Source organism: Ambystoma mexicanum, chromosome 1q, assembly GCF_040938575.1.
Source record: "Ambystoma mexicanum isolate Mex_15411 chromosome 1q, UKY_AmexF1_1, whole genome shotgun sequence".
Lineage (NCBI taxonomy): Eukaryota > Metazoa > Chordata > Amphibia > Caudata > Ambystomatidae > Ambystoma > Ambystoma mexicanum.
The window spans coordinates 125603359-125619882 of NC_090922.1; the positions used below are offsets into that span (position 1 = coordinate 125603359).

The following is a 16524-nucleotide window of genomic DNA, read 5'->3' on the forward strand; positions in this document are numbered from 1 at the left end:
AACTTTATTTTTAATTTGTGGCGTCAAAGTGTTTTCCTCTTTTTAGTCTGCATCTTTTTCCCCTGAAAATGTTTACTTTAGCCATGTTGGTTTTATTCAACAGGTGTCACTCCTTCGATGGAAAAAAGTATTGGGAGGATAACCATGCAGTGTTAGTGAGAGGATAATGACTTCTACTGCCTCCCTGCCCCCAATCCTCCTCCACTTTTCAACAGAGGGCAATGAACGTTGTTTTAAAATAACATAAACAACATTGAGCATTGCTCGTTGAAGACCGTCAAGGAGGTCTCTCTCCTAGAAAGCTTGAAGGGTGTCTTCTCTTGGTGTTTTACAGTGTAAAACGAATGACCTAGCTCAACCTAACATTTGCAATCTTTGACCCCCCCCACCCCCTGCCCCAGAGAAAAAGTTAAAAATGATTACCCGGGTGCAGATTCAATCTTCCTTTCTGCTGGGACACTGAATGTTTATTTCTATATTCCGATTTGGCTTCCTTATTACAGTTTTCAGCATGGACCAGTACAAAACCTACTGTTGCCGCATAGCATGGCCCCTTGTGCTTCCAGCAATGCCATGAGTACAGTGGCATTATTTGGGTTTAGGCAGCCATATCCATCCTTATCAGGTTAATTGTCTCATCTACGCTTCTTACCCATTTGAAGAAGCTTTAGCGTTTCAGCCACTTCAATTCTTCATGCTCGTACTACATCCCAGTGCAGTTTATTGGCTGGATGTGGAACACCATGGTGGGCCGAAGGCTCTCACTACAGGAAGAATTCAGTCTTTGAGGAAGCACATACAATGATTTCAGTTTCACGTGATTCAACCTGGTTTGTACTTTCAATTGATACTCGACCTGATATCTTCACAAACTGTAGCAGTTCTTTAGACCCCTCTCAAAATGAGGCGACTCCATCTGGCTTGGGCTTGGAGTCAACTGCTTAAGCCATCAGCTTTTATGGTCTAAATCCTGTATGTTCATCACAGGTACACTCTCAACTCCTTCCTTTCTAGTGTAGCCAGGGGCACTCCTGTGCTATCCCAATCACTTAGCTTAGAGTGGGAAGGGTGGTCATACGAAAATGTGTTGCTTGTGATTTCATGAATAACAGATGTGACCTCGTAGATTAGGCTGGAATGTCTCTTTTGGTGTGGGGCCAGACCTGATTTAAGTCTGTTAATTTCTGTAATGGCATGTCAGGCTGAAACACCATGGCCTGGAGGGTTGAGCACAGCAATGGCAGAGGTTATGAATCATTCAAAAAATTCCAGACATCAACTTTTAGTTTTTTCAATTCCAGGATATGATCAGAACAAACGACTTGGAGCACTAATCTGACCAAAGTTATCTTCTCCCATGCCTCTGTGAAAAGTGATATACTACCTCCATCCAGGGTTTTGTATGTGGCTGGAAAGCAAACGAGGCAGTGAGGTGTTTCCTGAGACTGGGACTCAACTTGTACCAAGTACCTCCACTTGTCATTGCTCCCTGATGCGTACTGTGTCTGCCTCTGCAGATACCTGGGATAGAACGAGGTTGATGAAGGCTAGTTATACTGATGCTTGTATGAGGAACAAGATGTTCTGTCCCTCCAAGTCTTGAACCCGGAAAGTAGCAAAATAGACGGCGAGAGGAAGAGATGCTTACAGAAGAGTCCCTGTATCTCTGTCCAAAGTCATTCTCTACAATGCAAGTTTACTCCAATCATCTTCCATGGCCAGACAGTTTGCCTGAAATTCCAGTTTAAAATGAGGGGATTTTCTCAGTCACTGGCAATACAAAACAGCTCCAATCGCCAGTTGCAAGAATCCGGAGACTGTTCTTGCCACAGCAGAATACATTGCATGCTTGAAGGAGATTTTGCCCTCAATGATGATGTTTTTGGCTTCAGATACGTGTCCTCAGGGAAGTATTGTACTAGGTCTGCCATCTGTACCAGTCATACCTAGGAATGATCTCACATGCATTGGCTGCCTTGACTGTAACAGAGGTCATTGTTGCGAACTTCTTTCCTATGGCATCAGAGTTTTCTTCCATGTACATCTGGAGGAATGGTGAGATGCGTCGCTGGACTGGAAGTGCATCTGCACACATTGATTGTTATCACCTGCTCCATCTTGTTGTGGCCTCTAAAACTGAGCTGGCAGAGTCTGTAACCTGAGACTTTATTCATCCGGTTTGGTCAGTGTTGGTGTCAAAGTCATAGGTGTCTTCATCAGGAGTCTACCTGTTTCCCCAATGTCATCTGGGATAACAACAGCTTTTGAAGCCCTTCTGTGCCTTGCTTTTTACTGGAAGATGAGTGCTTTCTTCTCCTCAACCGCAACCTGCACATGGAAGAGGGCATCCAACTTATTGATAAACTGATGAAATGCGGCTATGTCATCTGGTTTTTCTATGACAGTTCTCCCTGCTTTTCTCTTTCAGGATTTCGCAATGCTTGCAAACAAATAGGTCTTCATTGTCGTAGGGACCCTCGTTTGAGTTTGCACTACAGTGTCATCTCCTTCATGAACTTCCCAATTTTGTTGGTCTTTCCAAGTTATTATCAGAGGAGATTTTGTATCCTTTTGAGGGGAGCATAGTCCTAGGGTCTTTTTATAGCACAGCCAAAACATTGTAACCCACCTTTGTTCCTTTTAGCAGCCGTGATTTTTAGAAGGTAGCCCTCCTCTGACAGATTCTTCTTAGAGATGCTATGGGATGGGACTTATGCACTGCTGTTGTGTCACTGTCACTGTCTTCTTCCTTTTCTTTCAACTCCAGCAGTCAAACTGAGCAACAATTCATTGTACAGATTTCAAAACGCTCTGGTGGCTCATCTTCCTCCTCTGAAGACATTTCCCACCCTTCTCTTGGAATGTCACCTATTGCCCCATCAGATACTGTGTCCTCCATGATCAACTCTGTCGTACCAGGTATCTTCTTGGTTGGACATATGAGTTCACATGGACAAGAACTTCAGCCCTGTTGCTGTGATCATTGACTTTGTGGATCTAATGGAATAATGTTTAGTGTGTTATTAAAGTTTATGTAGCTGTAGAGGATACTTTTCCTGTAATTTTCTTACTCATCGATAAGTCTGTTGATGGAGAGCTTCTCGTTTACAGAAGTGCTGTAGTCTGGGATTTCCATGTGCGTGGTGCTTTGGCCAGGGACAACCTCTTCTCCATCGACTGTTTTGTCCGTGGACGGTGTCTTATTCATGGATTTACCCCTCTGCAAATGGGTTGAAAGTAGACTTTCCCATTGATGGGCGCCATTTGGACACAGTGTCTTCCATGGATATTTATGGCCTATCTGACACCTCTTCAGACAAATCACTCAGTGTTACATTGTGTGTCAGGTTTCTTTGTTGTCATGCCCCTATAAAGATGAGGCTCATCTGCTGAAACGTTGGCTATGGACAGAGTGTGAGGATCCTGTGAACAGGATATCCAAACTCATGGTTGTCGCTGTTTCAGGGGTATTGTCACCTTAGTAGGATGTTGGCCTGAGGTCACTTAAGGAAGAGCATCCTAGGCCTGTATTCTATGTTGTGTTGCTCTTCTGAGTGAATTTAACCCGACCAGGAAATGGTAGGAGTTTGCTATGGTAATTTTCTGACAAAATTGCCTACAAAGATCATCCTACTACCAGCATGATCAAGATGCAAGCCATAAATACATTCTTCAAGGGGCTCTTTCTTCAACCAGTTTTGAAGTACTTCAATTAGGACTTCTTCGCCTCAAAAGATGTAGCCTCCCCTCAGGATTTGACATCATTCAGTGATTTCTCCTCCTTTGATATAGAAAAGTAATAGAAGAAATGCACTGGTGAGGTCAAAATGGCTAGTGGAAAAAAAGCTTAAAATGTGTGCAAAATGTAGATTCCAAGTTGGGGAAAAAAGAGGTTTCTTAAGCAGTAATACGAATCTGATGGATGGGCTTAGGCTAGCCTCCTCATTTGTGCCAAATGAACCTAAATTATGTGAATAGCCTATACAATTCTATTACCTGATTATTGCTGTTATAATGGCTACCAAGCATTCCCAGCTTGTCAAATGAGAATTATTCTAAGCCTTTGAACCTATGAAAGATACCAACGCTGGAGAACTAGAGTTACTGGTCAGGAACCTTTTTTCATTTTTAAGACAGATGGAGTCTCTAGTTTGTGAATACAAGTTGGATTGCATTTCATTACAATTCTTATTTTTTCTTCTTAGTTACAGCAAGGAATGTGGGCAAAAATCTGTAACCATCGTTTTATCAGAGATAAATGTATATTATCGGTACTGTTGGCTTATATATCTATATGCCTGAACTTGAGCAAATTGTTCTTGAGTTCCAGTAGCTTAGTTACCTAGAATTGCCAGAACAATGCCATGAGGTTCACGTATGCACGTCAGGTTCTACCTTAATGACTAACTCCTCATTATGAGCATGGTGGAAACAGTAAAAACAGGCAGTATTTTGAAATATCGGCTGTTTACACTCCTGCCTAATTATGTAACTGGTGGAATCGGTCCCTTTTCCATATGGCGGCAGGCATCTTTTTTTTTTTTTCCTCTCCAAAAAGAAAATCCATTTGTACCCTGGTTAAACCCCGGTGTGTGAATGCCTTTCACCCCCCGCTGTAGGGGGCAGCCATGGCCGGTAACGACCCACAGCCCTTGCGAGCTCCTCGCTACGCTCGAGCCTACCTTGGCTCGGGCTGGCAGGCTGTTCCGGCCATGGCCACCCCCCACATCAGGGGTGAAAGCCATATCAACCAGTACTGTATAGCCTCCAGTTCCACTCTCATGATCAGGGTGGAAATGGATTTTAAAAGTATACAAAAGTAACACATGTGGATTTCCAGAAATAGCACATGGATGAGCGAACATTATTTACCACATGCAGTATTTCCACCAAACGTATAATGAGGTTTTAAACAAGCAAATCTATCTGGAAGTGGTTTAAGGTGGAATCATTTTATCAGGTTATCTGGTGCCTCTATACCTATTGCAGCTAGCTAAAGCTGGCCTTCCCCACTTCTGTAAGGATGCATTTAGCAGCATATGCTGCAGGAAAGTGTGGAGACAGCCTCCCCAGTTCTAGGAACATTTTGAAGGAATTTGTAAGGAAAGTTTTCTGTAAGTTCTCTTCTGTTAGGAAAATCCTACCATTGTGGGAGCTTACAAATGTGTTCTTGAAATGCAAGGGGAACTGGAGTACTTCTCTTGGAAGACAGCATTCCTTTTGGGCAGAAACCGACGTGACGATTTGTTTTCTAATTGTTTTCTTTCAAACAGATCTCTTGGATCTTAAACATGCTGCGCGTTATTTTATGGACCGCATTAACGTCTTCAGAAAGATGAATTGCTGGTTTGTGGCTTTTGGCCTTGTAGTCCAAGAGCAGAACATCTTTAAACCGGGCATCGTCGGCAGTAGCAGCACATGCCATCAAGGGAATGGCAGCTTTCACCGTTTAGTCAGCGAGGTTCCAATTTCTGGACATATGCAAATGGGTGAAGTAAAAAGTGCAGCACAGCTTCACAAAGCCTTTGTGCTTGTACACGTACGACAGGAATGAGGAGGTCTTGGTGAGTTATGGAGTGCTGCGCTGCCTGTTTCCGTCTTCTCAGTGCTACTAAAATAAGAATATTGTTTGCTAGTCAGTGCAAATAATGTCAATCTATGAAAGATGATATTAGAGAAGGAAACTAATTACTTACCAGTAACTGCAGTTTTCCAGCGTTTGGTATCTTTCATAGATTCACATACACCATCCCCTTCTGAGGCTTATCATAAACTCCTTGGCACATTATTAGAATGGTCTCAGCGGCAAAGATTAAGGATTAGCTACCAGACTGACAGTTGGGAAAAATGCCCAAAATCCGATGGATAGACTACTATGATGGACAGCACTAGTTATAATCTGCAGTTTTATTGTTCCAAGCATTCCCATCCTGACAACCGTGAATATTCAAAGTATGTGGATCCATGAAATACATTGATGCTGGCGAATTGTAGTTGAAGATACATTATTTTTTTCACCTAATCGAACTATTCATTTGAACTATTCTATAATTATGCTTCTTCTCCCCACACTCTTTGTTCCTAATATATTGTCATTTAAATTACAATGATGCAACAACTATAAGGCAGCATGTTCCTAAGTAAATTCTCCTTTTCTTTGCAGGATTTTGGAAACTATCATTTGGGAGTTATGTCCTGGATCATACCAGTATTTGTTGGACTTTCCTGCTTTGGATCAGTTAATGGATCACTCTTTACCTCCTCCAGGTAAATATTTTCGATCATGTCTCTTCACTTTCATGTTTGCCCTTCTTTAGGGAGTTGAAATGTAAGGATTATTTTCTGTTCATGTCAAATATATAGTACATTTTCCTGTTTTCTTTATTAGCGGGAATTAAAAAGAATTATCCTAAACATTTTTTGGACCTTTCTTGTTTATTTATTATTCCCCTTTCTTTTAAAAAGAAATGCAGGCAGCTAGATCAGCAGCATGCACTGCAGTGCTATATAAAATACTGCGCATTCCCTTAAGGGAGCCAATGAGCACAGGGCCCTAAAATAGACAGTTGTGATTGTGGACCTAAGTTTATTATTCCCCTTTCTGCAGCAGCCATCTCAGAGAACTCCTCTTTGCCCTTTTTGGCCTTTTTCACTGATATAAAAGCGATTTCTGAAAAAAGTATACTCCTATGTCCAGTCCCCTTTCTTCAATACTTGTGGGATATATTCCCAAGCAGGCATGTATGGCTACATTAGCGCAAACCCTCCCTCCTAGCCACAAACACCAGTAATTTTGCTGTGTTGATGAGGTAGGAGCATCTGCAAGCGTTACTGCATGCATTTGTTCGCTCAACTTCCCCTGCATTCAAGCCCCTTTTTGTGAAATTTTGATTGCTACAATTTGTGTTGAAAAGCATATGCAGAGTCTCATCCATATGCTTTATGCTTATGGCATTTTGGACCATTTGCACTCTTTGCAGTATTTCTTCTCACAAGGCGCTCTCCTGATGACTGCGACATTAGAAGGAGAACTTTTGTCACCCACCCTAGGAATTCAAGCACCACATAGCTTGTAGAAGAAAGGCCAGTGAACCTATTCCTAGGTCGCGATCCCTTTCCCCGCTCTGTGTAACCCTTACAGAGTGACATGACCGCAGGCACTTGCACCACAGTATGCCCTAACCTCTACATTTTTGCAGCGAGGAGTGAGGATGTGGCTACACCCTGCTGATGCCGACCCTGCCCTTGCCGCCCAACATAGCTCATCCAGGCCTCTTTTCTGGGCTGATCAGATCGGGTTCCCACACCAGAGGCTCTCTGTCCTTTTGATTTAATTTTCCTTTCCCCTACTGTCTTTGTATTTTCTTCCTCCCAATACCTTCAGTTGGTCTGGCACATATCGATCCTACCTGACTTCTCACAGTGCACGTTATAATATGGTCCTTTTCTGGCCATAAAATCTCTCAAATTCTGCTTGGAGTTCCAGGGACTCATGCACAGTTGTGACATATGCCTCTCGTGACATGCTCTCACCCGTAGCATTAAAAAGAAGACTTCAACACTGGAAGGACCTTTTTCAGTGCCTCAACCTTTTCAATCTAATGACTTTGTGAAGTCAGTAAACCTTTGTTTCCTCGGCCAGTGTACTCCCTCCCGTGGGTCTCTTCTGCCGTGAGGCATCCTAGAAGCCCCAACGCTGTCCCGACGCACAGCAGTCCTTTACCAGTGCACACCTTGGGTCATTGTACTATGCCAAGGCCCATGGTGACTCCCCAGCATCTGGAAAATCCTTGCAGCCGCTTGTTCTGAGAGTGTAGTACCTACTGGGGCTTTCCCTGAGGTGCCCTTGTCCATTACCAGGGCTGGTCCCGAAGTCTTCAACGTGTCTAGATCTTCAGACTCCACGTCAGTCCCCAGCTTTTAGTGAATTCCTAGTGAATGGCATCACACCATGATAAGCAAAAGGATAAACAGAGCGAGCGTGCGTGAACTCTATGATAAGGTAACTTCTAATGAATCCTACCCTTCATAACTGGAGGCAATTTCAAAATCAAAACCCAAGAGCAGACACGAGAACATCCCAGTGTCCCTTTCACTGACAGTTCTCAAGAAGCCTTTTCACCCAGTGTGGGATGGTACTCATGCCATGTCTCATGTAGTACGTCTTGCCCATTTTTTTCAACTTCTTTTCAATATTTAGATGCTTGTTTCATATGCCTCCCAGGCAGCCTATGTGGCTATCGTCCATATCGGTCTATTCCATGCATTGTCACAAACGTGCCACTCGAACAGTAGCAGCCACCCATTGTGAAAAAACTGGGCTCACATTTCATAGTCGCAATTCACACTGAACTATATCCATTTCGATTTCTGGTTTTAAATTCGATTTAGAAGCCGTTGGAACTTCCCTGTTACATTGCACAAACTACATGTCCACAATGCACCTTATGTTAGCTCAGGAACCCAGACTTTCTTGATTACTATTCATACTTTCCCATCTGCATTTCCAGTCCACAGCACCCTTATGCTTAGTTTCCAGTTCTCCTGCGTATGCCCTCTTCCCATTCTCTGCTTTGCTTTATTCTCCATTCTTTCCCTCAATGTTTCTGTGATGGTCTGTTACTGTTCCTGCCCTCACTTGTGATTGTGTAATTATATTTCTCCAGAGTATGCTGCTGGGTTTTCCTGCAGGCATTCTCTGTCCCTTTCCCTTGCCAGGTCCTAGTAGTGTCCACTGTGCCATGTTTGTTAACACTGTTCTGGCTCCTGTTTCAGAGGGCAGTCACTTTTCTCATATAGGCGTTGGTCTTGTGAATATTGTTTCCTTGTTGGTGTCCTAAGGTCCAGGCACAGAAGCTCTCTCCTGCTGCTCCTTTACATACACATTCAGAGTGAGGCACTGTAATAACACTGTTCAGAAGGCTAGAGATTCTCCTGACATGATGTGAAATCCTGTGACTATTCTGTGTGCACCCTAAGTGGGAACCAAACATGTTTGTCTTGGTAGGATTCCCTGCCCTTTTCGGTTCACTGTCATTGTTGCTAGTCTGTCCTTATACAAAACAAAGAGAGTTGTACTGGGCGTACATTTTCTTAAACTATTGTTATCAGTAAATTAAAGGCACACTTAATGCGTTTTTACTAGCAACCGACATAGGGAATTAATTCTGTTATTACATGATTGCATTAATTACATTTCATTCAAACTCCATAAATATTTACCAGAGAAGAAATATATAGTACGGAGCGCACAAATAATGCATAAAAACAAATCAAAAGACATTTTGAAGAAATAATTTTGGACAAAGGGAACGTGCTGTACATGGAGTGCTAGCCAGTGAGTTAAGTGTAAATTATAATCCCCATCATTATTTCCGCCTCCAAGCAATTGTGATTTTTTTAGTTGGCAGGGTTGACATTGTATATTTATTTTTATTTGATTTAATTGTATGAAACAATTTTTACAAAGTAGAAAAAGAGACAAAATCTCCACATTAACTGTTCCAGAGTTCCCACGATCGTCCTTTGTCCTGAGCCCCAACATCTCGTGATTCCCCGAGGGGCTCCATCAGATCGATCTTTTTCGGTTTGAATTCAGATTCCGAATCAGAGTGAGGTTCAGCTACCCCCCAGGAGAAATCGAGGTAAGGACGCCCAACTAGTAGACCTGCCCACTCATACCTTCCCCGTCAGCAAAGTAGTTCAATTTCTCGGAAGAAGCCCACCACCGCGATCACCCAAGTGGTCTTCTCCCCACTTAATAGCCTACACCACCATTCCTCTTCATCATAGATGTATAGGTTTTTAAACAAATGTCCCAGGTGTCTCATGCGGGGGCCCGTGACTCCTAGGCAGTTTAGCAGGAGGTGTCTTATGGTTTCTGGCATCGCTGACTTTCTACAGAATCTGCAGGCGTCGTCCGAAACCAATTTTCTTCGGGATAGGACTTCCCTTGTGTGGAGAATGTTCAGGCGGATTCTTAAGAAGTTCACCCTGAGGTTTGAGTCCGGCCCTTTTAACAAGTAGGACTTGAGTTCGTTCACTTTTGTCAGCTGTGGAGGCAGATCAGTAAACAGCTTCGATGCGGCTGCTTTTTCCAAAGTATTGATCCAGTCTTGATGTAATAGACGCAGTTTAAACTTAGAGGGATTGTAGATTAGTTCGTTTATAGAGCTTCCAGCGCCCTCTAGCATTGAGTCGATCTTTGCCGCCCATTTTGTTAGCATTTTACATGAGCCCGACTGAATTTCATGTTGAATTTCTTGCATGATCAGAGGGGGGCTTGGAAGTAAAGACTTTCGAAATAGCATGGCTTCGTTGCGGGCTACTATGGAGACCAGCGATTGTAGAGAGAGTTCCCTTCTTATTAGCACCGTAGGTAGCGAGTCAGGAAGGTTGAGAACCTTTCTCCAATAAAATCCTTCCAGTTTTGACCAAAAGGATGTTGGAAGATTTGGTAGAGCTTCTGCCCCGTAGGTAAGAGTTGGAATCACTTTAGACTTGTAAAAAGTCACCACTGGCGCCATAGTGAATTTTCCGTATTTTTTCAGTACTGCGCGAGATTGTGAGATGAGCGGTCTCGCTTTGGACATGATGGTCTCCTGCATCACTGTTTCATTACTGTTCTTGTTGATGGTAACGCCCAGATATTTGAAGCTGTCCACCAATTCAATTTTGGTGTTATTTACCGCCCATGTGAATTTCTCCGGCTTCCTTTCGTTTCCGCTTAAGATCATGATCTTTGTCTTTTCCAAGTTCATCAAGAGGTTGTTTTCTTTTAAATAGGAGTCGAGGTTATTTATCTGCCTCTGAAGGCCGATCGGGGTTACATCAAAGAGTATTATGTCGTCCGCGTATAGTAGACGTGAGATTTTACTGGATCCCAGTGTTGGGGGGAACATCCGGACTCTAGGTTCATACTCTTTGAAGTCGGCCGTGTATGCGTTATACAAAGCAGGGGCTAAGGGACAACCCTGCTTTACTCCTCTTTCCGTACTCATCCAAGAGGATAAAAGGCCTTGGTTGTTCAGTCGAACACATATTGTGGTTTCCGTGTATAAGGCCTTTATGGGCTCCAGTATCCTTGGGGGACAGGCGTGAAGTTGTAATTTTGCCCAAAGACGTTTCCTGTCTACCCGATCAAAAGCCTGCACCAGGTCGATGAAAGCCATATATATCTTCGGGCTGCCCTCGAACACTTTAGCTTTGAGTGTGCTTACCGCCAAGATGTTTACCGCAGTTCCGACATTTTTCACGAAACCCGCCTGGAATGGGTCCGACAGGCCAGTCACGGAAATCCAGTTGTTGAAATTATCCAGGATTAGGGCACCAAAGAGCTTTCCTATCGAGTCCAGTAAAGCAATAGGGCGGTAGTGTGAAGGATTATCTTTTGCTCCCTTTTTAAAGATGGGGACCAGAATCGCTTGTCTCCATGATGATGGGATGGTCGAGAGGCTGACACAGTTTGAGAAAATCTCCTTGATGAAAGGTGCCCAGAATTCCTTTTTATTTTTTATATCGAAGTTGGTTATTCCGTCGGGGCCTGCCGCCCTGGACCCATTAAGCTGTGTTATTTTTCCTTTGATTGTATTCAGGTCCAGGGGAATTTCCCACCGATCCCCAGAACAAGGAGCCTTGCTCTCTTTTTCCTTGTCTAGGACTCCGTAAAGTTTTTCAAAGTGGGATAGCCATGTGTTTTCACCAATTGAATTTTGCAGTGCCTGGTTCACTGATTTGGAGTTTCCCTTGATCAGTGACCAGAAATCGCGTGCCTTATGGCCACAGATGGCGCGCAGCATGTTTTCCGCGTCCGCCTGGGACCTGGTTGCTTTTGTTGACTTTACCCAGGCTTTGTAGGTTTTTGCTGCCTTAATCGCTTCAGCCTTCTTACTTGGGGACGTTGTTTTTGCGGCCTCCCGTTGCAATTTTCTGACCGCCTTTCTTCGGGCAACTAGCTGTTCATTGTAGGTGTGGAGCGGGGCTTTAGTTTCATGCTTCAATTCTCCTTTTTTCCGGTGGTACACTGTCAGAAGGGGCAGGTATTCGATCCGACCTTCTGGGCGCAGGTGGCCAACCAGCATCCGTGCCTTGTATTGGGTGGTTATTTTGGCAATAGTTATTTCTGACAGTCTCAGCCTTGTCCCGCTCTGATTTACTACCAGGTTCTGAGCGTCGTAAACCGCCTCTCTTCTCCAAGATAGCCACGAGAAGGTGAGCAAGTTATGGTCGCTATGCTGCGTCCTGATGATTGTAAAAGATGAGAAACGTGGTAGTAGGCTCCTTGAAATCTGGATGTAATCTATTATTGCCTCTTGATTCTCTCTCTCCCAAGTTGGAGTGGCTTTGAGGTGATTCACGTCTTTTGGCTTGAGGATGTGCATCTCTCTAGCGTTTAGAAGGTTGTGCCACATGTTGTTTCTACTATGGATCACTTTGGAGTGAAGGGTTAGATCAGTATTCAGATCTCCAGCAATGATCACATCGCTTGAGGTAGATGTTATCAGAAAGTCATCTATTAACGTCTCGATTTGAGTAAGGAAATAGTCGTTGGTCACTCGCTTTGGGTTCCAGTAAGCATTGATCAAGAGGATCTCTGTGCTGTGATTAGACTCCTGGGAGCCTTCCGTCCTTTCCCACTCCAAGAGCGTCGCCAGAATGAATTCCGAAGCCAAAAGTGTCTTTGACAGAGATAGGCCGGAGCCCACTCTTATGGCGGTAATAAGGCCTGATCTCGGTCTGCCCCTCTCGCTTCTTTGAGCCGGTGAATGTGCCAGTTGGAAACCGTCCAGCGTGGGAGGCTCGATTAGCCATGTTTCCTGCAGACATAAGGCGTCGAAACTCCCAAAGTTGACGTCTGATGTGACAGTTAAATGGGCAAATCCTCTGGTGTTCCACGATCCCAGTTTCAACAATACTTCCAGGGGTTCCTTGGGCGCCACTGCTTTCCCGAGGGGGCCACTAGAGGGACCCTCTGGTGGCTATTTCCTTCTGACTTGGGGTTTCGGGGAGTACCTACTGTATCTTGTTCCCTCCACAACAGGGTCGATTTTTCCGGATAGGTTTCTCTCGTGCTTCGATGTCGCATCTGTTTGTTCAATGCGTTGGAATATTCTGTGAGTTGCGTTACGTGTCGAGTGCGATCCCGGTAAGAGCTCCCTTTCCGAACTCACTCTCCTATTCACGTCCCGTTGCGTGTTCTGAGCGTTGGATTCACGCCGAGACCGGCTTTCAACATATTTACCGAGAGCTTGTTCCCCGATAGGGAACTTGTGCGGCAGAGTGCATCGATCAGGTTCCTGCTGACTTGATCGATAGTGAAACCGCTCCTGCGGGGGCATAGACGATGTATTCCCCTCCCACGCGTGCGCCAAATCGAAGCCAAGATTGTGCAAATTGTCTCTTGCTTTCCAAATTTGGTCTTGAATATAATTCGATCCAATGTGTAGGTACGAGCTGTCTGTTCTTCCGTTAGGGTTCGGTTCCAAGATTTTTATGTCTTTTGTGACGTCGATATGAGGCAGCCGGCTCTCCTGGAACAGTTTGAATAGAGCTTTGCGGTTTAGTGTCCACCTGTCCAGTCTTTCGTGTGTTCTTTGCAGAATAAAAGTTCTTGTTGTCATTTTCCTTTGTCTAGGCGAAGGCGAGCGGTTTGCGCGGATGGCTCCACCGGCCTGCCGACCTGTTGATCTCGACAGAGCATGAACCCTGGATCTATAGTGGCCTTTAGGTTTGTCCCTTGCTGTATTCCGGTCCTTTTTTCTGTCGTATTGTGCCCAAGGGTTTATCTCCCCTGGGGTGCGCGATCTTTGCTGAGGGTCTCGGGGGTGTGCTTCACCTGGATTTCTTCCCTGATGTCCCTTAACTCGCAGTTGTCCCAGTTTTCTACTTTCTCTTTTTTGTGACAAAGAAGTTTTTTCCACCGCGTGCGGCGAGGTCGAAGGAGAATCAAGGAGCAGGGCCTTTGATTTCGGTTCGTCTGCTTCTCTGTTATTGCGACTTTCAGGTTTTTTTCTTTTTTGGTTCAGCGCTTGCAGAATTTCTGCTTCTGAGTCCTCGATCGTGTATGTACTCATATTCATTAGGTCTAATGAGTTCCAAGAGTCCTCTCGCGACCTCTCTGGGCTCCGTGGGTCCTGCCGTGGCTTGTCCGCGGGTTTTAATTTGAAAACTTGGCGATTTTGTGTTGGTGGGGTCGGGTTTTCTAGGTTGCCTTGGCCTCTACTTTCTGTTTTATCTTTTTGTGCGGGCTGTTGAGGGAGCTTGTGTTTTGAGGCCTTTTTGCCCTTACTAACCAGGTCACTTTTGCCTTTGTGTTGAAATATTTCGAAGGTAGATGGAATTTTCATTTTGGAGAAATCTATTGGTTTTACAACTGGTTGAATAGCTGCACTTTCAGGGATGGTGAGAGCCACTGATCCATTTTTCCTTCCTGGCCTGTCGGTTGATTCATTCGAAGACTGACCCCCCTTTGTGCGGGGTTCCGTCTGTGTTGCACCAGTCGTCAAAGATGGGGGTCCATCTGAGGCCCTAGTGCCCCCCTCTATCTCCCGACCCAACCCGAGTCCTTGAGTCGTCTCATGGGGTTTTCTCAAGCTAGATTGTTCGGTCGGTTGTAACCCCCGGACATTTCTTAGCCTGTTTTCTGGGCTCGGTTGGTCGGAGGTTGACTGGACCGTTGACAAGGGTTTGCTCCCCGCACTCGTGCCTTCCACATCTTGTCCTTTGAGCTGTTGAGAAGCAGTAATGAACCCCTCTAGGAAATTCAGTTTGGTGTGCATGTGAGCGATCAGGGTAGTTTGATCTTTTAAGGTGTCGCTAATGGCTTCATATAGTTTTCCGAATGGAGCCAACGCGATGGTTACTGTAGCTAGGATGGTTGTAAGGTCCTCTTTTTGCGAGGGAGTTTCGATCACTTGGTTAGAAGGGGGTTCGCCTTGGTATCTGTGAGGCATCGATGGGCCCCGATCTTTGGTAAGGATCGAACTTTTCTCATGCGGGGGGCCCTCTCCGCTGATGTGTGGATCCAAAGTGGGCTCCTGAAATCGAGGGTTAAGGGGGGTGGTCACTATGGAAGGCGCGGGGAGGCCGTTGGCCAGGGCCTGGGGCAAATGTATCTCCCCCGCTAGGGTTCCTGCTAACCCCCTTCCCTCTATTTGCTTGTAAGTTCCAGCACCATTTACCGGTTGTAGTGAGTCCCACCCTGTTATAGCTTTTGATCCCGTGTATATTATGTTGCGGCTCCCACTCTCTTGGGCGGTTAAGTGTGGAGCAGTATTCGCCGCTTTCTCCAGCAGAGCAGGCGTCTTAACGGGAAAATTCGAGGTTGTGGGGAGCAAGGCTCTTTCTTCAACTATGGCCAAAAGCTCTGCATCTGATACGTCTTGGTATCCCTCACCCTCCATTCGTGTTTTTTTCCCAAAAAACTCTTTCAGGGTTGCCATGCAGTGAGGGGTAGGATGTTTTTTGCCCCCCACCTGACCTCTTTTGTATGGGGGTTTGGCCCTCACCGTCCGACGTGAGGACATCTTGTGGGAGCCGCCCGAAAGTTTCGGCAGATTGTTCAGATTCTCGTTAGTATTTGCAGTTGCAACACCCGCATCTGGTAGGGGCTGGGGGGGGATATTAGAAGAAAATGTAGGTGTTTTCGCAGAGCTGGAGCTGGGCTTTAGAGATTCCAACCGGGAAAGGGGAGTGGTAACTTGTCCATCCCCCTCTTCCAGAGCAGACCCTACGATCTCCAATCCCATGGGCTCGTTTCTTCCCTCCTCGCCAGCAAGTTCGAACTGCAGTTGGGGGGGTGAAAGTAGGGCATCTAGTCCCGGAGGTGTTCGTAGATCCTCCGCTGCCGCCGCTCCCTCTGTATTGTGTATCATGATTACTACTGACTCCCCTGGGAGCGAAAACGGGATTGGGTCTGCCCGGGGTATTTTACTATTTCCCGAAAGCGTCACTTGCTCCATCGGGGGGTCCAGAATACGGGACGATGTTAAGCTTTCCCCCCCCTCCGAGGCCCGTATGGGGGTCATAGGCTGCTCGGGCGGGGTCGCTTGCGCACCCATATCATACAGAGGGGTCAGCTCCAGATTTCTCTGGCTTCCCCACCCCACTTCTGGGCTTTTGACCTCCATATTGGGAAAAAGTGGGGGGGGTGTGTGGGTAGTTGTGGGACATGTCATTGATAAAATGGCCTCTTGAGGGATCGATTGATCAAGTTCAGCAATTGGCACCGTCAAGGACGGTGTGCTATCTAGACCCAAGGATTCGATTGGGGGGAACATAAAGTCACTTACTTCATTCAGCTCGGCTGGGCGAGTTGTGTTTACCTGTGTCCCTTTGCCCGCGTGTTTAATGCGGGAAATCCGTTGTAGCCTCTGAGTAGCCAACTGCTCCACGCTCTCAGGCGAGGTCACATGAGTCGGCGGCTGGCGAGGTTTGCCGTTTCTCAGCAGGCGCTTTTCTTCCAGTCCAGGTTTCAGCTTTCCCGGTTCGACCAGGGCTGCCATCCGCCGAGCCTGAAGAGCCGAG

At 45.6% G+C, this 16524-nt stretch overlaps 1 protein-coding gene across 2 annotated transcripts in view; it reads left to right on the plus strand.

Moving 5' to 3' along the window:
• The window catches only part of SLC7A5 (solute carrier family 7 member 5), a 657550-nt gene that overhangs the window by 407405 nt on the left and 233621 nt on the right, over positions 1-16524 (plus strand). For both annotated transcript variants that reach the window (XM_069636161.1, XM_069636164.1), the window contains exon 6: positions 6164-6267. In XM_069636161.1, coding sequence (XP_069492262.1) covers positions 6164-6267 — 104 coding nt within the window. The remainder of the gene's footprint in view (positions 1-6163; positions 6268-16524) is intronic.